This window comes from Erythrolamprus reginae, chromosome 7, assembly GCF_031021105.1.
Source record: "Erythrolamprus reginae isolate rEryReg1 chromosome 7, rEryReg1.hap1, whole genome shotgun sequence".
NCBI lineage: Eukaryota > Metazoa > Chordata > Lepidosauria > Squamata > Dipsadidae > Erythrolamprus > Erythrolamprus reginae.
The window spans coordinates 69,631,046-69,654,248 of NC_091956.1; the positions used below are offsets into that span (position 1 = coordinate 69,631,046).

Consider the following 23,203-nt stretch of genomic DNA (forward strand, 5'->3'; position numbering starts at 1 on the left):
GAAAATCAAGTTAAATATCTTCAATAGTTACATGCCAGTATTAAATTATCTTCCCCAATTACCACGCTCATATAAACACAAACATTTCTTGAACGCCCCCTCTTTTTCAAAATAAAAAGAAGAAAACAGGTTATTATTGTTTTTTCTGAGAAAGCAAAAAAATATATTTATCTTGGGGGGTGGGGGACTCCATTTTTTTCATGTGCTAATGACCGGCAAATTTAATAATATTCACTACAAACTTTAAAATGTAAAAGCCAAAGAGACTCAAGTATTTTTTCCCCCCAATATTCCAAAGAGAACTTTTAAGGGGGGGGGAATTGGTGTGTGAACAGCAAACACTGATGTTCACACAAGCACGCTGCGTGCTGCTCAGCAGGCGGTATTTTTGTTTTTATTGGATTAAGCCCTGGCACAATAGAGCTTCAATGTCATCACTGCTTATTTCACTGCATGCCAGCCTTGAAAACAACAGGTAAAAAGAAAATAAAGCCAAGCACATAAAAAGAGAAAGCTGCACCCTACCTATTTTTTCTTTTCTTTTCGTAGAGTCACAAGCTAGAATGTTCTTAATTCTTCATTTCAAACTATATAATTTATAACCGTGACACGAATAAGGAAGACGCACAAAGGAGAAAATACAGAAACATAACGTTCCTGAGGTTCAGTTTACAAGGACCTCACACAAAGTTTTTTTTTTCTCGCTAGTCTGCTAGAAACAGCATTATTTGCTAAAAATGCAAAAGCTGCCAAAAAGCTATGGCCCATCTAAAGCAAACACGTTTAAGATGGAAACAGAGAGCCCGTGCTGAAGGAAGCCAGAGGATAGTATAATTTAAAAAATTATCTTAACCCTGTAGAATAGATTGCTCTTAAATAACTGTAAATTGTGCTCATACCTCACTGGCCTGAGTTATGCAAAATTACATTACGTTACTAAGAAAAGTAATTAGAAAGTTTGAACGTGATTAAGCTATTTGCCCTCCCCCTCCTGTCAAGTTATTGGGAATTCAACACTAGTCTTGGTTCACATGCTAGAACAATGGGAAAATTTTCCGAATGGTTGAATGCTAACCCTGACAAGTGTGGAGAGCCAACTACAATACATTATATGGTAGCATAACCTGCCACCCACGAAGCTGAGAGCACAGCTTTCAAACACATGCACTGAGCTGTAAAACCACAAAATCCCTTATTACATATTGTCTCTCTTACTTTAGGTGAAACATACCATCATTTCCCCCTCATTACAAATCTAATGGACTTAATTTTTTTTTTCCGCCTAGCTTTCCAATCAACTAAATAATCGTTTTAAATATCAGGTGCAATGCAAATCATTGCTTTTCAAAAGACGAACAGAATCATCTTTCTCTGGCTTGTAATGAATCTAAGCATGTCATATTTATAGTTCTCAGAACTTATTTTTAATTTATTTAAATAATTTAATTAATAAAAATTTAGAAAAATAGGTTCCTCCCACTAATCCTTTTCCAATTCAACCCAGTTTCTTTCTGTTTGATATTTCTTGAGATTTAAATAGATCATAAATGAGAGCAACTATATCAAATTCTGCTGTGTTTGAAAAACGAGTGTGTTATGCTATTATTTTTCATAGCTCTGAAAGATATGAAACTGCCACTATAATTTTTTAAAAGGTAAATCATAATGATATGCCAAGTTTTCTAATATTATATAGAAAAGCTGATTTTTTTACAAAATAGATGCCTTCTTCCAATACATACTGACAGCTTCACAAAAACAAATTTTAGGATACTCAGATGTACTGCTGTAGATGTTGGCTTGTTAACGCAAAAATCAGGCATGGTTACAGAATGACAAACATACTCCACCCTCATTACAACAGAGTGGAATCACCAGCCAAACTTTGTGATTTCATTAAAAAAAAGATATATTAGTCAAATTCTTAAAAATATGTTCCAAGACAAAAGAAAACTTCTTAGTAAATGTTTTCCCTAAATGCTTTATTAAAGCATTCATGTTTATGAAAAGAGCAAAAGCTCATTCAAACATTTATGATGTGCACATTTGGTACATGATCTCGTAACCTCTATGTGACTGACTCATACATTCCACATTCTTAAGAGGATGTTCCAGTTTCTTATGGAACTTTTTAACTTGTAATTTTGTTGGCAGAGAAAACTTGTTTGGTATGTTTGTTATATAGTGACAGGGTCAATGTGTCTAGTGACCTATTGGTCATTCTGCCCAATAGCTCAGCAGATTGCTTGGTCAAACCTATTTAGAGCCTACTATAAAAAAAGAATACAAGCTATCTACTAAGACCTAATTAATAACTCTAAATGCAAATCCCAGCAATACACTATTCTGAATTTGCATCACTCTTTATGGGCATTGCTTACAATTCATCAATACATATATTCTTTCTGGCAGAGAATGCCATACTTAATTGAAGACTTACTGGGATATGATGCCATTCAAAATCTGCCACTTGCGTATTGAAATGTTTATTTATTTATTTAGTTTGTCAAGATAATGAGATAACAGGTATAAGTTGTTGTACATACTCCTGGTCAGTTGGAGGATGATGAAGAGCTTGAGGACTCTGATACAGATAGTGTTTATGAATTAGTGGTAGGCCCTGGGTTACAGGTATTAGAACAGGTGGGAGGCCAGCCACAGGATGTTGCTATGAGTCCAGAATCTAGTGAGGAAGAGACAGACATTCGCTGGGTTAATCCTCCATTCAGAAGGGTCCAAAAACGCAAGGAACAGGTGTTAGGGAAAAGATATTAAGGGGAAGAATGGGTTAAATACTGGAGTGATGTATTTGTTACGTCAGGGGGGCAGTGGGGAAGAAGGGCGGAGTTTCAATGTTGTAGTTCTAAAATGAATCGTGTTTCAGTTTGGCTCTGGAGCGAGTAAGTTTATTCTGTGTTATATTGCAGTCATTCCTGCTGTTTTTGAATCATGCTGTAAATACATAAATTTTAGGAGACCGGAGGAGACATGAAGGAATGTATATGGAATGTAATTAAGAGAGATAATGGGAGAAAGGAATGTGCCAGTCTGTATTGCATTTTTTAATACGGAAGCGAAGAGAATAAAAATGGAGTTTCTTTGTTTATGAAATACTGCATTCAGTACGCATTATTTTTAATAACTAAAGTTCTACCAGAAACCAGAACATAAGTATAAACTTGAATATGAACACAATAAATATAGGGTATGAATAAATGGGGACAGTAGGACAGGGACAGTAGGCACGTTAGTGCGCTTATGCAAGTCCCTTACAGACCTCTTAGGAATGGGGTGAGGTCCACAGTAGACAGTTTAAGGTTGAAGCTACCGTGTTTCCCCGAAAGTAAGACAGTGTCTTACTTTCTTTTTATCCCCAAAAGCCCCACTATGTCTTACTTTCGGGGTATGTTTTATATTGGAAAAAAATTGTCAAATTTTTTCTTTTAACCATAAAATTAACATTTAGATGCGGTGACGTATGGAGGGGGGGCGGCGCGGAAGTGGGCAGGAGGCGGCGCTCATTTGGATCAGACGGAGGCGGCAGACGCGGTGACGTATGGAGGGGGGCGGCGCGGAAGTGGGCAGGAGGCGGCGCTCATTTGGATCAGACGGAGGCGGCAGATGCAGTGACGTATGGAGGGGGCGGCACGGAAGTGGGCAGGAGGGAGGTGGCAGACGCGGCGACGTATGGAGAGGGGGACGGTGCGGACATGGGCAGGAGGCGGCGCGCAGCTAGATGAGAGGGAGGCGGCAATACCCCCGTGTTTCCCTGAAAGTAAGACATATGTCTTACTTTCGGGGTACGGCTTATATTAGCCGACCCCCCTGAAACCCCCGATACGTCTTACAATCGGGGGTGTCTTACTATCGGGGAAACAGGGTATGTAGATTTAATGAAGTAACAACGGAGTCAGGTAGAACATTTCAGGCACTGACCACTCGGTTGCTGAAGTCGTTTTTTCTGCAATCGAATTTGGAGTGGTTTACATTAAGTTTGTATCTAGTATGTGCTCATGTATAATTCTGGTTGAAGCTAAAGTAGTCATTGACAGATGCGACGTTGTAGCAGATAATTTTCTGTACAGTGGTACCTCGTCTTACGAACTTAATTGGTTCCGGGACCAGGTTCGTAAATTGAAAAGTTCGTAAAACGAAGCAATTTTCCCCATAGGAATCAATGTAAAAGCGAATAATGCATGCAACCCATCCCAAAACTCACCCCTTTTGCCTTATTACCGCCAGCATTCTGATCCTTGTTCATGGGCGGGTGGAGAAGGCAGGGGGGGTGAAAGACAGCAGAGGCTGCCCAGAGGTGCTGGCCATTTCTTCCCCGCCAGCGCTTCCCCTATGCTCCTCTCGGCTCTACTCTGTACATTTTCCCTGCAGTTGATGCAAGCGCTGGCGGGGAAGAAACAGCGCCCTCTACCTGGTTCTTGGGCGACTGAATGAGGGGAAAGTGGGAGGGCAAGGGATGGCGTGAAGGCTGTTTTCATTGCAAGAGGAGTGTCCCATGGAAGGTCGCCGTTTCTTCCATGCCAGCATTTGCATCAACTGTGGGGAAAATGTACAGAGTAGAGCCGAGAGGAGTGTAGGGGAAGCGGAAGTCCAGCAAGCAAGGCTCCACAGATTCAACACTTGTTCCTGACAACTCTTGTTCCCTCATAGCTGGCTCAATCAGCGTTGATCTCGCCTTCTCTCTTCCCTCCTTGTTCTAGGATCAGGGATTAGTTCTTGCTCTTCTCCTGACCTCTGTCTCTCCTGCTCATCCATCTGCAGGCCGTACTAATTCAGAAAAGCCTTGCCTGGACTGACTCTGCCCTTCCCCAGTTTTTCTTAGTCTCTGTTGGCTCGAGGGAGGCATGGCACAACAATGAGCCGGGGTGGCGCAGCAGGTAGAGTGCTGTACTGCAGGCCACTGAAGCTGACTTGTAGATCTGAAGGTCAGCAGTTCAAATCTCATCACCGGCTCAAGGTTGACTCAGCCTTCCATCCTTCCGAGGTGGGTAAAATGAGGACCCGGATTGTGGGGGAAATAGGCTGGCTCTGTTAAAAAGTGCTATTGCTAACATGTTATAAGCCGCCCTGAGCCTAAGGAGAAGGGCGGCATAAAAACCGAATGAATGAATGAATGAATGAATGAATGAATGAATGAATGAATGAATGAATGAATGAATGAATGAATTGGAATGTTACAGGAATAAAGATAACTCCTAATAAATATATCTGGATATTCCTGTCGCCTCCCTTGGGAAAAAAAATTGATAATCTAAATGATTGATCCAACTCCGGGATCTTGAGTTTGACACTCCAGTTGTAGAGTATCTGCTCTGGATAAATTCAACACACTTCCTTCAGCAGTTATTGATAGTAAATATTTAAAAAATTCTCTTCCATGTACAATTCCCATATTCACATGTCCTGTTGCACTGTAATGTCTATCAGAACCTGTACAATTTATTTACTCAACAATTCCCAGGAAGAGATGAATACTGGTACGTCTCTTTGCCTTCTAGCACATTACACCAATATTACTACTGACAATAATACAGCCAAATTGTGCCTTGCTTCTACAAGAAGCAACAAATTATAGTGATGGACTCCTACGGATACGGCCATGTACACAGAACCGGTAGAAAAATTTTGATTTTTTTCCCCTCTTTTTCCCTTCTGGGCTCTGGGTATGTTTTTCCTATCTCAGTAAATAAGTTTGAATGTGTATAATTTTAGAAGAGCTGTGCGTGCATGTGTGTATGTAAATACACATGCATTTTATATAATAAACAATGTATATTTTCGTGTGCCTGTGTGTAATATGTATGTACACATATGGCATATACAGTGATCCCCCGCTCGTTGCGAGGGTTCCGTTCCAGGACCCCCCGCAACGAGCGGGTTTTCGCGAAGTAGTGCTGCGGAAGTAAAAACACCATCTGCACATGTGCAGATGGTGTTTTTACTTCCGCAGCGCTAGCGAGGAGCCGAAGATTGGGGGCGGCGCGGGTGTTTTAAAACGTCGCCGCCAACATGGGGGGCTCACTAGCACCCCCCCTAACCCGGGTTGGGGGTTCGGGGGGGTGCTAGCGAGCCCCCCATGTCGGCGGGGACGTTTTAAAACACCCGCGCCGCTTTCCAATGAGTCCCGAAGACAAACGTCAAACTTCCGCGTTTGTCTTCGGGACTCATTGGAAAGCGGCGCGGGTGTTTTAAAACGTCCCCGCCGACATGGGGGGCTCGCTAGCACCCCCCCAAACCCAGGTTGGGGGTTCGGGGGGGTGCTAGCGAGCCCCCCATGTCGGCGGGGACGTTTTAAAACACCCGCGCCGCTTTCCAATGAGTCCCGAAGACAAACGTCAAACTTCCGCGTTTGTCTTCGGGACTCATTGGAAAGCGGCGCGGGTGTTTTAAAACATCCCCGCCGACATGGGGGGCTCGCTAGCACCCCCCCAAACCCGGGTTGGGGGTTCGGGGGGGTGCTAGCGAGCCCCCCATGTCGGCGGGGACGTTTTAAAACACCCGCGCGCCTTCCCAACTGAGCCCTCAAGCCAAGCGCAGAAGTTCGCCCTGGCGCAGGCAACACGCGCTGCCATCTTCCGGGCCAGCCAGGCTCAGTGGATCAAGCCCGGCTCCTCTCGGCCCAGCATCCCGGGCCAAGCGGCTGCCTTCCGTCACTGAGCCTGGCTCGCCCGGAAGATCGTAGCGCGCGTTGGCTGCAGCGGCGAGGGACGCCAAGCCGGCAGCAATGTCGCCGCCGCTGCAGCCAACGCGCGCTACGATCTTCCGGGCGAGCCAAGCTCAGTGACGGAAGGCAGCCGCTTGGCCTGGGATGCTGGGCCGAGAGGAGCCGGGCTTGATCCGCTGAGCCTGGCTGGCCCGGAAGATGGCAGCGCGTGTTGCCTGCGCCGGTGAGGGAAGCCAAGCCGGCCAGGCTCAGCGGATCAAGCCCGGCTCCTCTCGGCCCAGCATCCCGGGCCAAGCGGCTGCCTTCCGTCACTGAGCCTGGCTCGCCCGGAAGATCGTAGCGCGCGTTGGCTGCAGCGGCGGCGACATTGCTGCCGGCTTGGCTTCCCTCGCCGCTGCAGCCAACGCGCACTACGATCTTCCGGGCGAGCCAGGCTCAGTGACGGAAGGCAGCCGCTTGGCCCGGGATGCTGGGCCGAGAGGAGCCGGGCTTGATCCGCTGAGCCTGGCTGGCCCGGAAGATGGCAGCGCGTGTTGCCTGCGCCGGTGAGGGAAGCCAAGCCTCCATGGGGCCTCTCTAGGAATCTCCTGGGAAGAAACAGGGCCTCCACCCTCCCTGTGCTTTCTTTAATGACAAGCATTATTTGCTTTTACATTGACTCCTATGGGAAAAATTGCTTCTTCTTATAAACTTTTCTACTTAAGAACCTGGTCACGGAACGAATTAAGTTCGTAAGTAGAGGTATCGCTGCATATGTGTATACGTGTACACACATTGGTCAAAACCCAACTGGCTCAGATGCTAAGCTCTGATACAGTTGAAGAATACTGATCATCTAGAATACTGGATACTGAGACTTCTGGTTCCTCCTTTAGCAATATCGGAAGCCGAGACCACAACCTCTGCAGCCAGCTCTGAACGCTCCATGCTTGAGAGTCAGAATTCGGACTGAGGCCACCCGCAGAGAGGGAGAAGCGAAGGAGAACCTAAAAATACTGACAAGGTGTGGCTAAATATCCTATAGATGTCTGGAAACCCTTCTATAGAGACATATCATTCTTCTGACTCTCGCATCTAAGAGAGGTTTCTCAAAGTCCCCATCGTCCTCTGACTCAGAGACTACCATAACTAGGGGTGCTACAGCTTCTGCTGGTCCCTAATTCTCCCTCACTCTCATATTCATACGGCAAGAACATTGGCCTCTAATGAGGTCCTCAAAATCCGTGACCAGCTTAGCCGGATATGAACCATTCACAACAGGTTACACACTATTATTCTTTCTTTCAGAAAAAGACTATGGTACCTCCTGACGCTACATACTAGTACAAAGATGTCAAAGCAGAAAAGGAAAATACAGTGGTACCTCTACTTATGAACTTAATTAGTTCCGTGAACAGGTTCTTAAGTTTAAGTTTAAGTTTAAGTTTAATCAGATTTGTATGCCGCCCCTCTCCGCAGACTCGGGGCGGCTCACAGCAACAGCAATACAAGACAAATCCAATATTAAATTAATTTTAAGAACACCACAAGTTAAAAACCAATCATACACACTAGCATACCATACACAAATTTTATAAGCCTAGGGGGAAGGAACATGTCAATTCCCCCATGCCTGACGACAGAGGTGGGTTTTAAGGAGCTTACGAAAGGCTAGGAGGGTGGGGGCAACTCTGATATCTGGGGGGAGTTGATTCCAAAGGGTCGGGGCCGCCACAGAGAAGGCTCTTCCCCTGGGTCCCGCCAAACGACATTGTTTAGTTGACGGGACCCGGAGAAGGCCAACTCTGTGGGACCTAACTGGTCGCTGGGATTCGTGCGGCAGAAGGCGGTCCCGGAGATATTCTGGTCCGGTGCCATGAAGGGCTTTATAGGTCATAACCAACACTTTGAATTGTGACCGGAAACTGATCGGCAACCAATGCAGACTGCGGAGTGTTGGTGTGACATGGGCAAATTTAGGAAAGCCCATGATAGCTCTCGCAGCTGCATTAAATAGAAAGGTTTGTAAGAAGAAGCATTTTTTTCCATAGGAATCAATGTAAAAGCAAATAATGCGTGCGATTGGGGAAGTCTAATAAATAAAAGTCTAATAAATTAAAATAAATAAATAAACTACAAGGAGGGTGGAGGCCCTGTTTCTTCCCAGGAGATTCCTAGAGGCCCCACAGAGGCTTCTCCCCGCCTTTTCCGGTCTTGTTTCCTCCCAGGTGATTCTTAGAGAGGCCCCACAGAGACTTCCCCCACCTTTCCCTGCCCTGTTTCCTCCCAGGAGATTCCCAGAGAGACCCCATGGAGGCTTCTCCCCAACTTTTCCTGCCCTGTTTCCTCCCAGGAGATTCCCAGAGAGGCCCCATGGAGGCTTCTCCCCAACTTTTCTTGCCCTGTTTCCTCCCAGGAGATTCCCAGAGAGGCCCCATGGAGGCTTCTCCCCTGCCTTTTCCAGTTACAATTTCGGAGACTCGGGTTTGTAAGTAGTAAATGGTTCTAGAAAAGAGGCAAAAAAAATCTTGAACACCGAATTCTTATCTAGAAAATTTTGTAAGTAGAGGCATTTGTAGATAGAGGTACCACTATGCATAAAATTTATTTTAAACTAGAATTAGTGAAATATGCTAAGGAACATGGAAACAGGACAGCGGAGAAACCTTCTGGACCACCTCGAACTGAAAAAATGATAAAGAGAGTAAAGGAAACAGGTGGATCAGCTGCAAAAAGTAAAAGATAAAAGCAAGCACAACTATTGTAGGCTTTCTGCAAAGTGACCACTGTTAGAGGTGGACATAAAAGTCTGGATCACATCTCCCTGGAATAACGGCTTCAGAGTTTCCACAAAAATGGTAATATATGAAGCCAAACGCATTGCTATACAGAAAGGCATTCAGGATTTTATTGTATCACCATCATGGTCTTTCAGATTTATGAGATGATATGATCTTGCTATGTGCACCAAAACTAGAATAGCACAAAAAAATGCCAAAAGTGTATGAATCTAAGATTCTGTCTTTTCATACATTTATGATAGATGCTAGGAATATTTTTTTTTTAAAAAAATAGCCAGCTTGGGAATATGAAGATCCTGTAACACAGACATGGGCAAAGGGCGGCCCAAGGGCCGGATGCGGCCCACCCGTTGTCTGTGACTGGCCCATGGTGGTTGGAAGGAAGGAAGGAAGGAAGGAAGGAAGGAAGGAAGGAGGGAGGGAGGGAGGGAGGGAAGGAAGGAAGGAAGGAAGGAAGGAAGGAAGGAAGGAAGGAAGGAAGGAAGGAAGGAAGGAAGGAGAAATGGAGGGAACAAGGAAGGAAGGGGTGGGCAATTAATTTATAATTAATTTATAATTATAATTTATAATATATAATATAATATAATATATAATTGTATATGTATAATATATAATTATATATATATAATATAATATATAATTATAATGTATAATTATAATTAACTCAGTTCTACCCAATAATATACAGTATTGGGTAGAACTGAGTTAATTATATTAATCCAGCCCTCTAAAACCATCCCAATTTCTCATGTGGCCCCATGGCAAAATTAATTGCCCACACCTGCTCTAACCTTTGATGTGCCATCCAATAAGATGTTGATCTTATTGGTGCCAAAAGCATAACCGTGAAAACCTCAAGACATGTGAAAACACATTACAGGGTGGTTGTGTTGTTCTGCTGTGCAGAGGGCACCAAATTGCCACGGATTTAGTATTCGAAAAGAAAACCTTTCCAAAAGAAGTGATTCCAAAAGCTGTTATTGTGCATGCCCATGAGAAAGGATGGATGGACCAAAATGGAATGAAAGTATATAGGTTGAAAAAGTGTGGTTCAAACATCCAGGAGGACTTTTGAAAAAAACCTGCTTAATGAGTGCTTGACCAGTTTAGAACACATATTAGCGAAACCACAAAGAAAAGGTTTAAAGAAGTGAAGACTCATCTAACTGTAATTCCTGCGGGTCTTATCAGCCAATTGCAACCTCTTGATGTTTCCACGAACCAACCATTTACCATCTATATGCGAGAAGAGTGGAACAAATGGATGGTTGCTGGTAATCATGATCTGACATCTACAGACGAATGAGGAGGCCCTTTGTCACTCAAGTTTGCAAATAGGTTAAATATCATGGCACTCATTGAAGGATGAAATCATTGTACGGTCTTTCAAAATTGTTACATTAGCTGGAACTGAAGATGATATATGAAGGTAGCTGTTCTGTTCACTTCTCTTAAATCAGGGTAATTTACAGCTTCTACTTCTTCTTCCTCCTCTGAATCCGACATTTCCAAAGGCTGACAGGGAGCACTCATAACAGTAGCAAAGAAAATGATGTAGGTGATTGTGAGAAACTGAGCTTCCTAAATTCTGGCGCTAGTGATGATGAGTTCTTGGGATTTCCAGAAAATTAGAAGACTACTTGAACCTTAAAATCTCTCCCAATTAGATAATTATAGTAATGATGGTTCTTAATACCGCTGTTGATTTTACATGGTTGAAATATTATTCTGCTACATTTTATAAAATATATCTCTACACCATTTGGTTCAGAATATTTTTTTCTTGTTTTCTTCCTCTAAAATCTACCATGTTTTCCCCAAAATAAGACATCCTCTGATAATAAGCCCAATCAGGCTTTAGAGTGCATGGCAAAAAAATATAAGACAGGGTCTTATTTTCGGGAAACCACAGAAGGTGCAACTTACAGGCTGAAAAATATGGGAACCTTGCTTTTTCTTCATATATTGGATAAAGAAAATGAATACCTATACAACAAAATGACCATCAGAAACTCTCAAGCACAGCTCTTGTGATTACATAGATACATCCATAGTTTTCTTGATAGCTAGTAATTTTATCAGCTTCAACACTGATTAATTGGGGTGCAGGGTTCAATCAAGATCAGCCAAGTAGTGTCTTCTCATATGACATTTAATAAAGAGTTACAGTTTCTAAATTACTGTTTAATAAATGCAGTAATAGTCTAATTTCCTGCAGAAAATTGGATTAGAAGTCCTCCAAGGTTCCATCTAGCCCTATGATTCTATGATTCTAGTCCTAATAATTTGTTATTAAAATGCAAGTTGTAGAGAGCAGCAAATACAATAGCACTTGTAAGGTGTTTTCTCCATTTAATAAGATGCTAAGGTTTTCCCATCATCTTTCTTTAGTTGCATAAAGACTAAAATCCATTGGAAACAAATAGTGAAACAATAAAAACCTGGCAGCAGTTGAAAAAATAAACAGAATTTGACGTATCTAAGAAACTCTATACATCAAGATTAAAATTGTCCACTAAAATATTAACATTTGATGTCCATGCATGCATGAACAGCAAAGATAGCCTGTAGAATACAATTTTTCAGACTTCTCCCCATCTCAACCAAACTGCTCAGCTTCCATAAGTAGATATGTAAGTATAGATGCTGGGACATGAAACCAAAGAATTTAAAGCCAAGAGTGACATCTAGTGGACATTAGAAAACACTAGATAAGGAGACACTAGATGGGGGTGGGGGACACACACACAGAACATACAGAATTGTACTAAATATTTTTCTGATTTTATTTTTAGGTTTAAAGCAATACTTCTAGAGATAGAACACATACATTGTTCTCCCCGTCCCCTCTCTTTTAATTGAAAAATGTTCATTTTATCCTTCTATTTTTTGAGATGGGTCTAATATACTGCTATTCTTATTTTCTTTATATTTTAATTTTCTTTCTAATTTTGTCTAGTTTAGTTACTGGAGCCAATCTAGCCAATCAGAAATTACATAACCAACCGATGACATAGAAGTTCAATTGGGTTAAGCAATCAAAATCTCACTTTAACAGCAGTCAAAACCTTTTCATAGATTTAAGATAGTTACAGTATTGGTATACTGCTAGTTTACTTCCATTATAAAGACATCATCCAAGTTCAGTCCTTAAGTGCACAAATGAAAATATTAGGCATCTATAAATGGCATTCTGAGCCATTTGAAATTGCAGCCTGTTCTGATAATGGGAGATTCTACAAAACAATTTGTGACATAATACGGCTATCAGTTGCTTAAAAATAAACAGAGTATGTGCTTGGTTTAAACATAAAATCCTTTTATCTGTCAGCCTATCTATCTACCATGTTTTCCCAAAAATAAGATCCTGTCTTATATTTTTTTGAACCTTGAAATAAGCGTTTGGCCTTATTGCCATGCACTCAAAAACCCAATTGGGCTTATTATCAGAGGATGTCTTATTTGGGGGTAGGGGTAATTAGCTTCTCAGTCGTTTGCTTTCTAAAACAATACAAAAAAAAATAAGGATGATTATTATTATTATTATTATTATTATTATTATTATTAATAATAATTAGATTTGTATGCCGCCCCTCTCCGCAGACTCGGGGCGGCTCACAACAGTGACAAAAAACAATATATACTGACAAATCTAATAATTAAAATCTAAGATAGCAATTATACATTTAAAAATCTAAAAGCAAGGAACCCCAATATAAAAAAACATACATAGTCATATCACGCACTAGAACTACATAGGCAGGGGGAGATGTCTCAGTTCCCCCACGCTTGACGACAGAGGCGGGTTTTAAGAAGTTTACGAAAGGCAAGGAGGGTGGGGGCAGTTCTAATCTCCAGGGGGAGTTGGTTCCAGAGGGCCGGGGCCGCCACAGAGAAGGCTCTTCCCCTGGGCCCCGCCAAACAACATTGTTTTGTTGACAGGACCCGGAGAAGGCCCACTCTGTGGGACCTAACCGGTCGCTGGGATTCGTGCGGCAGAAGGCGGTCTCGTAGATACCCTGGGGTCCGGTTGCAACAAGAGTATCCCTTTCTCTTTTTTTGCTGCAAACAATAGCTATGAGAATCAAGCCGCTCTCTGAAGCAGGATTTGAAGGATCTGAAGGACAGATTTCCTGTTTTCCAAAAATCAGCCAGTCAAGGAGTTTTCTTACCTGGACTGACTGATTGACCGACCGACCGATCGACCGTATATTTTTTACTTTTCAAATTCTGGATTGTGATTGTTTAAGGACAGATACACTATGCCAATGATGGCAAACCTTTTTTCCTTCAGGCCAAAAGACCGCGTGCGTGTGCTATTGTGCATGCGCGAGTAGTGCCCACACCCATAATTCAATACCCGGGGAGGGCGAAAACAGCTTCCCCCACCCACCAGAGGCCCAATGGAGACCAGAAATGACCTGTTTCCCAACTTCTGGTGCGCCCAGTAGACTCGTGTTTCACCCTCCCCAGACTCCAAAGGCTTCCCTGGAGCTCAGGAGGATAAAAACGCCCTCTCCCATTCCCCAGAGGCTCTCTGGAAGCCAAAAATGCCCCCCCAGAGCCTCAAACATCTGGGCGGCACACACATGCATGTTGGAGCTGAGCTAGGGCAACGGCTCGGGTGCTAGCAGATATGGCTCTGCGTGCCACCTGTGGCACCCGTGCCATAGGTTCGCCATCACTGCTCTATGCTGTATTTTGGAAGGATTTATCTGTAAAATGTATTTTTAAGGAGTAAAGCATACGAACCCGAGTTTCTTGAAGATTGTGAAAATTGTTCCCTACTCTCACAGAGATTTTGCTTGGAGTGTAACTTTCATCAGATTTATAATCTGCATAAATGCATAATGTCTTCACAGTAGTCTTCCTTCTGGAATTAAACAATTGCAAAATCAAGATTAGATGATAAGAACGTATCGTGTATTAAGTAAAGTTTAGTAAAACAGTACCATTCTTTGGAAACATTGCAACTTAAATTCAAAACAGTAGCTTAAATTCAAAACAAATGAATACGAAAGAATTCAATTTTTTCCTATCTGAAGTGTAGCTTTATATACATTACTGTATCCAAGAATCCTTGATTCATTAATTATCCTAAGATTCAAATTATAATTTTATTTATTTATACCAATATTCAAGATTTACCAAAGTTTTGTCAAATTATAATTTTATTTATTTATACCAATATTCAAGATTTACCAAATATTTGTAATTTCACGTATTTAAAAACATAATTGATGGCAATTCATATCTTTCAACTTTTATTTAATTCTAAAATGATATGTAAGCAATAAGCTAGGCTTTTTTTGCATATCAAAAGTGGATGGAATAGAAATACAATATTAAGATACAACAGTGAAAGAATAATTTGTATTGAAATATCCAAGACTTTTTGGCCATGAATTAAAGTCAAATTACTAAAATTTGAATTTGAATTATAATTTTTAAAGTTATAGTGATATAAAAGTGTATATTATATGTATATTATTAATTATAATTTTTAAAGTTATAGTGATATAAAAGTGTATATTATTTTCAAAAATTAATATTTTTACAGGCAATGATTACGCAAAACAAGGCACATTTTCTGTTTTTTTTTATCAAGAAAGGATGAATTTGTACAGCATTTCCCCACATATATAACTCTGACCCACTTACCCATGAAAAGGTAAGGTTATAGAATAATCTTAATTTTAAAATATTTAATTTTTTTTTGCGGGCAATTGAATTTTGTTTCTCATAATATATTTTGAATCAATTCAGTTTTCAGGAGCTTCCTTCTGCATTTTCACAGATTTTTTTTAAAGTTACATTTACGTCACGATACTTGGCTAAACAGTACTGTATATTTAACTAGAGTACTGTGAAATCTCCTTAACTAAATGACTTGGTGAAGAAGTGCCCCTTATTCATAAAAGTCCAATAAACTGAAGAGAATGTTATCCTAGTGATGTAACGGAAGGAAATACAGTAGTACCCCTAGATACGAGTATAATTGATTCCAGAAGGGAGCTTGTATGTCGAGCAACTCCTATCTGGAACAAATGGCTTTAGACTTTGTTTTTCCCCTCCGAGATAACCAGAAGCAAGGATTCTTGCGCCACCTAGTGGACGCTCGGCTCGTATCCCGAATTTCAGCTCGGGTCTGGAAAAGAAATTTCCCTCCCCTCGTGGCTCGTATCTTGAAATACTCGCATGTGGAGCAGCTCGTATCTACAGGTACTACTGTAATATCAATTCTATGATACAGGAAGTCCTCAACTTAGCAACCAATTGTTTAGTCACTTTTCAAAGTTACAACTGCACTCAAAAAAATGACTTATGATCAGTTCTCATCTTTGCAACCCCATGGTCATGTGATCAAAATAAAGGCACTTGGCAAGTGGCATGAATTTATGATGGTTGAATTGTCCTGGGGTCATGTGATCACCAGCCAGAGTCTGATAAGACAGTGTTTCCCAACCTTGGCAACTTGAAGATATCTGGACTTCAACTCCCAGAATTCCACAGCCAGCATTTGCTGGCTGGGGAATTCTGGGAGTTGAAGTCCAAATATCTTCAAGTTGCCAAGGTTGGGAAACACTGTGATAAGCAAAGTCAATGGGGGAAGCCAGACAATTCGCGAACCACACAATTCACTTAACAACTTAAGTGAGTCGTGTAAAAATTATGGCAAAAAAAAGATTTTAAGTGGGGCACAACTCACTTAACATCTACCTTGCTAAGCAAGAGACACATTGAGCTCGATTGTGGTTGTACCTCCAGGACGACCTATAGTGATAGGGGGAATACTTCTCTGAATGCATCCCAACATTTCCAGTGAATGCATGAACATCAGAAGTTCTGTCATTGAAAAGATTCAGGAATCTGGTAGAAACTAACTCTGAAATGATGACTGAATGGGCTATGGGTTATCGTGTGTATGGAGAATAAATAAATCGAATAAATAAAATAAATGTAGGTGTTGTGGTTGGCTCTGGCCCAGTTCCTGCCCCAAGGAATGTGGAGGTGGATGCAGGGGAAACATCGACATGTCAAAGGCCTGTTTTATTGCCGACAGAGTCAGGTAGTGAAGTTTCCAAGGAAGAAGAAGGTGGGGGTGACTTGGAAGAGGGGAGTTTGGCAGACAGCCCAGGAGGAGATCAATCATCCTTACCATCCCTGGATTCTGAACAAGAACTTATGACACATCCACGCATGTGTAGAGTGATGTATAGGAGAACAACTGAAAGATTATTACAGGAGATAAGTGAGGCCACCTGTGATTGGGTGGGGCTGCAGTAATTAGTGCTACAGATAAAAAGAGCAGCGTGCTGGTTTAGCCTCATGGCAGTTTATCTGATTCAGAGTTTCGTCAAGATCGTGGTTTTTGCTGTTCAAGACTGTGTGTGGACTTTCTGGACTTTAGAATTGGACTCAATTTCCCAGTTACTGGGTGAGCAATTGGATTGCATTTAACCTGTGCCTTGTGTGTACCAGAAAATCCCTTTGACATTTAAAAAGGGAGCTGTTTCTGTTTTTCTGTTGATAAAGACTTTTGGTTTTTCTTCTATTGTGTGGTGTGTGTCTTTCTGGACTAATTACCCTGTAATTACGGGCGGTTGGGACACGCAGGCAGAACAGTAGGTAAATTATATAAGATATTTTTTTTTAAAAAAAAGGTAAAATGCATAATAATGAAAACTACTGGTGCATAAATATTTACTACCTGAATTGGATATTGACCAAATGAGGCTGTGATCCGTCAGATTGCCAGTATGTTTCTAGGTTATCATCTCGTAACTGATCCACCCCAAACCCTATTTTGAATATACAAAAGCAGACAGTCTTTAACAACAGTAGCATGTATGTAGACAGATCAGTGATGACTGATCGAGTGCTGAAAGCAAATGTGGGCACGCACACTCCTATAATGCAATGCAAGCACGACCCCCTTGTGCCCACCCCATGTGCATTCACGCACGACCCCCCACGTGCACTGCCCCACATGCATGCATGCCCAACTCCCCCGTGGCCCGCTAGGCCCCCATGCATGCACTCATAACTCCCGTGCATGTGTATGTGAACCCTTGTCCCCCACGCGCATGCTCAAAGGAGCTGAACTGGGGCAATGGCTTGTGTGCTCGCAGAGAGGGCTCTCCGTGCCACCTGTGGCACATGTGTCATAGGTTCGCCATCACGAAGATAGATGCTCTCAGAGTTTTAATATTTTTTATGTTCCCAAAAGCGCTATGCTATTAAACCCGTATGTCTGTGATCTTTAACTGGGAAAAATACAGTGTTCCCTCGATTTTCGCGGGTTCGAACTTCGCGAATAGTCTATACCATGGTTTTTCAAAAAATATTAATTAAAAAGTACTTCACGGGTTTTTTTTTCTATACCACAGTTTTTCCCACCCGATGATGTCATATGTCATCACCAAACTAATTAATTTTTGCAAATAAATAACAAAAAAAATAATTATTGTTAATAAATAATTATGTTTATAAATATCAGGATCACTAAGTGTCTTATTCAATGGTGAGTACCAGTAATAATGGTGAGTAAATGGTTGTTAAGGGAATGGGAAATGGTAATTCAGGGGTTTAAAGTCTTAAGGGATGGCTTGTGATACTGTCCATAGCCAAAAATGGTGTATTTACTTCTGCATCTCTACTTCGCGGAAATTTGACTTTCGCGGGTGGTCTCGGACTGTGAAACACAGTCACCAAGTCCAATGTTCAACCAAAACAGAAATAGCCAAATTTCAGGAAGGGAGAAATGGTAGCCACATCTGTCCAGTCCGCGGACCTAGGAAGGCGGATCCAGCAAAAAATAACAGACTCAGTCCTCATTCTGAGTGGACAAGGACAACACATCCTGAATGCTGGCTTCAAACATGATGGAGAATGCGTAAAATACTTAAGTTTGATTATCGTATCAAATTTAAATTAAATCCAAAAGTTACTTTTTTTTACTTTTAAAGGGAATTTCTGGCCTGTTTAAAAACAAGATGCTTCTGCAGTTTACCCGGTTTACAAGATGAAAGAGACCAAACAGCCTGTGAACCTATTTCTCGAACCGTTCCTGTCCTTTCCAGCTGTTTTGGATCTGCACCAGGAGGAGTCTTGTTAGCAGTGGTCATTTTTTCACTAGGAAAAAATAAATAAAAGTATATTTAAAATATTCCACATTCATGACAATAGGAACAGAAAGGAAAATGTAGCAAAAGCCACAAGTGTAGCAATCCGTGGTTGAAATATTTTAGGTGACCTTCCTCCCCCCCTCATTTTTTCCAGTGTTTCTCATTTTGTGGACCTCATGGCTTATAATTGCTTTAAACTAAGAATAGAACCATATTTTTTGGTTAATAAAAACAAGAACGGGCGTGTGTTTAGGAAATTTAAATTTAAAACAAAATATAAGAGTGGAAAAAAGGATTGAGGTTAATCATGCGTATAATATATTTTTACATAAGCTAACCAAGAAAAGGTCTACCAATTCATTAAAAAAAAGCTGGATGTGGCTGTGCTATTTATTGGCTTCTCTGTAGTCCTCTATAACCCCACATAGAATAGAATAGAATAGAATAGAATAGAATTTTATTGGCCAAGTGTGATTGGACACACAAGGAATTTGTCTTGGTGCAGATGCTCTCAGCGTACATAAAAGAAAAAGATACATTTGTCTAGAATCATGTAGTACAACACTTAAGGATTGTCATAGGGGATCAAATTAGCAATGAAGAAACAATCAATGTTAATAAAAATCTTAGGATACAAGCAACAAGTTTCAGTCGTATAGTCCCACATGGGAGGAAAAGGATGATAGGAATGATGAGAAGAAGAAGAAAAAACTAGTAGAAATAGAAGTGCAGATTTAGTAAAAAATCTGACAGTGTTGAGGGAATTATTTGTTTAGTACCGTGTTTCCCCGAAAGTAAGACAGTGTCTTACTTTCTTTTTATCCCCAAAAGCCCCACTATGTCTTACTTTCGGGGTATGTCTTATATTGGAAAAAATAAGACCCACCCGGCCAACCCACCTACCCGAACCCGCAACACCCGTGTCCGGTAAAAAGTAGTATTTTAAAAAATCTTCTTGAAAAATCTGGGTCTTCATTTTTACCCACCGGGGGGACAAAAAGCCCGAAGCACCCTCCCCCCCACACACAAACACACGGAGACACATCCGCATCCCCGCCTGCCCGCCCCGTCCGGGCCCCGCCATGACGTGGCAGCCGCGTCCAGTGCACACGTCGGCCTTGACACGTGTCCGCCCACCCGGCGTCTCCGAAGCTTACCGGTCTCTGGCGGGCGCCTTTCGGCAGGAGAAGCCTTCACTGGGCTGCTTCGCTGCTTGTTCCCGCCGCCCCCCCCCTCCATACGTCACCGCCGCCTCCGTCTGATCCAAATGTTGCTGTTCCTGCTGCTCCCACTGCTCCCGCCGGCGTCTCAAGCGGATGCCGTGTTGCCCGTCCCGGCTAAGCCGGCCGGACGTTGTCCGTCGTCGGGCAACAAGCAGCGAAGCAGCCCGGCGAAGGCTTCTCCCGCCAGAGACCGCGTCCGGTGCACACAACGGCCTTGACACGTGTCCGCCCACCCGGCGTCTCCGAAGCTTACCGGTCTCTGGCGGGAGCAGTGGGAGCAGCAGGAACAGCAACATTTGGATCAGACGGAGGCGGCAGTGACGTATGGAGGGGGGGCGGCGCGGAAGTGGCCAGGAGGCGGCAATACCCCCGTGTTTCCCCGAAAGTAAGACATATGTGTTACTTTCGGGGTACGGCTTATATTAGCCGACCCCCCTGAAACCCCCGATACGTCTTACAATCGGGGGTGTCTTACTATCGGGGAAACACGGTAGAGTGATGGCGTTCGGGGGAAAAACTGTTCTTGTGTCTAGTTGTCTTGGTGTGCAGTACTCTGTAGCGACGATTTGAGGATAGGATAATTACCATGTGGATTTTACTGGAGATTAAATATCTCACAGAATAAAAAATGAGGGAAATAATCACCCAAATTGTATCCTTTATCCAAACTCCTAAAATTAACCTTTCTCATTAGCTGAGAAAAACTGACGTAAAGGAACATAAAGTAGGATCTAAAACAGAAGATGTGACTTTTTATTTTCCCCTAAGTCAGTGAGGGCAAACTTTTTTTCCCTCGGGTGCCGAAATTAATAATAATAATAATAATAATAATAATAATAATAATAATAATTTATTGGATTTGTATACCGCCCCTCTCCGTAGACTCGGGGCGGCTAACAACAATGATGAAAACAGCATGTGACAATCCAATAATAAAACAACTAAAAACCCTTATTATAAAACCAAACATACACACAGACATACCATGCATAACTTGTAATGGCCTAGGGGGAAGGAATATCTCAACTCCCCCATGCCTGGCGGTATAAATGAGTCTTGAGTAGTTTACGAAAGACAGGGAGGGTGGGGGCAATTCTAATCTCCGGGGGGTAGTTGGTTCCAGAGGGCCGGGGCCACCACAGAGAAGGCTCTTCCCCTGGGGCCCGCCAAACGACATTGTTTAGTCGACGGGACTCCGAGAAGGCCAACTCTGTGGGACCTTATCGGTCGCTGGGATTCATGCGGTAGCAGGCGGTTCCGGAGGTAGTCTGGTCCAAAGCCATGTAGGGCTTTAAAGGTCATGACCAACACTTTGAATTGTGACCGGAAACTGATCGGCAACCAATGCAAGCCAGGGAGTGTTGAGGAAACATGGGCGAGGGCGTGAGCTATCGTGCAAGCGCGAGTGCCGACATCCATAATTCAATTCCTTGGAGGCCCTTTGGAGGCTGGAAACGGCCTCTTTTCCAACTTCTGGTGGGCCCATTAGGGTCATGTTACACCCTCCCCATGCTCCAAAGCCTTTCCTGGAGCTGAGGGAGGGTAATAACGCTCTCCCCCATCTCTCCAGAGGTTTTCTGGAAGTCAAAAATGCCCTCCCAGAGTGTCTGTGTGAGCCAAAAATATGCTGACCAGCACACACATGCACCTTGGAGCTGACCTAAGGCTCACGTGTCAACAAATATGGCTCCGCGTGCCACCTGTGACATCCATGCCATAAGTTTGCCATCACTGCCCTAAGTAAAAGTCAATAATGGGACTGTCTCTTAGACCGGTGTTTGCCAACCTTGGCAACTTGAAGATATTTAGACTTCAACTCCCAGAATTCCCTAGTCAGCGAATGCTGGCTGGGGAATTCTGGGAGTTGAAGTCCAGGTATCTTCAAGTTGCCAAGGTTGGGAAACACTGTCTTAGACCACAGCCATTACATGGCTAAAAGGCTAAAATGAATAATCAGCATAATTCCTTCCATCCAGAAGTCCTTGAAAAAACCAAAATTTCAGAAATGCCTATTTTTTTATATGATTTATGATTCAACCAATTTATTTTATACCTGAAAATAATCAATGATGTATTTGAGTATAACTAAGTGTTACAGAATAGAGGAGCCATCCATACATGAAACATCGCAAGACAATTTTTGCAGAAATCATATCAATTTTTTTGCTGATATTCATCTTTAACTTAAAAATAAAATAATTCTTCAGAGAGTTAGCTGCATTAGTAATAAAAATTAACAGGAATGATTTATAATTACACAATGGGAAAATTCAGAAAGACCTTTAAAGTGTATTAATTACAGCTACTGGAGTGATTTCAAATGTATTAATAGCAGGAACAGTTTCCAATCTTGTTTCCAAACTGTTTTTATATTATTTAAAATGTCAAGAATCTGTGGTTTGTGGCCACCTGTTAATTTTCTTTTGGAAAACCATTTTCCATTTTAATAATATGGTCCTTTATTATTAAGAATCTTCCATGACATTAAAGAAATAGTTTCCCTAGACACAGGATTAGAAAACAAATACCATGTTTTTTGGTATATAAGATGCACACACACACACACACCAAAGTGGGCGAACATGTCTATGTCTTATAGAGCGAATGTTGCCAAAGCCCCTCCCACCCGCCAGCTCCCACCCTTGATTCTCTGCCTCTCAACAATTTGCCTCCTTGCAGCAAACAGACTGGTCAGCTTTAGCACAGCCTGATTTATCACGAGCACCTGATTAGCAGTTGGATCTGCTTTCCGGAATACTGCCGATCAGCTGTTCCAGTATCACCACCGCCCATCGTTGCCATCGCCGTCACTGCCACCTCTGTGTGCCCTACTTTGGCTTCTGCATGTCTCATTTTCGGCCTCCATGCACCCCCCTTTCAGCCTCTATACGCTCCATTTTTGGCCCATTCCAGGAGGCAGAGATAGACAGCGGCAGCAATCTCCGCCACCTGGAACAGTATTCTGGAAGGCAGATCCAACCACCAATCAGCTGCTTGTGGTAAGTCAAGCTGTGCTCAAGCTGATCAGGCCAATGCTGATCAGCTGAGTAGCCGTGTGTAAATGAAATGGGGTGTGGGGGTGGCTATTTTACTGCCAAAGAATAAGGCCAAAGTAAAGTTTACAATTACTTGTAAATAATTACTTGCATTGGCTGCCGATCAGTTTCCGGTCACAATTCAAAGTGTTGGTCATGACCTTTAAAGCCCTACATGGCAATGGACCAGATTACCTCCGGAACCGCCTGCTACCGCACAAATCCCAGCGACCGATAAGGTCCCACAGAGTTGGCCTTCTCCGGATCCCATCGACCAAACAATGTTGTTTGGCGGGCCCCAGGGGAAGAGCCTTCTCTGTGGCGGACCCGGCCCTCTGGAACCAACTCCCCCTGGAGA

The 23,203-nt window shown here is 42.5% G+C and overlaps 1 protein-coding gene across 2 annotated transcripts in view; it reads right to left on the minus strand.

Moving 5' to 3' along the window:
* Nucleotides 1-23,203, minus strand: part of ANAPC10 (anaphase promoting complex subunit 10) — a 39,164-nt gene that overhangs the window by 11,843 nt on the left and 4,118 nt on the right. For both annotated transcript variants that reach the window (XM_070757766.1, XM_070757767.1), the window contains exons 2-4: nucleotides 18,473-18,594; nucleotides 17,171-17,261; nucleotides 14,212-14,332 (exon numbers count right to left, since the gene is read on the minus strand). In XM_070757766.1, the coding sequence (XP_070613867.1) occupies nucleotides 14,212-14,332; nucleotides 17,171-17,261; nucleotides 18,473-18,587 (327 nt within the window). In that variant the 5' untranslated portion in view covers nucleotides 18,588-18,594. The remainder of the gene's footprint in view (nucleotides 1-14,211; nucleotides 14,333-17,170; nucleotides 17,262-18,472; nucleotides 18,595-23,203) is intronic.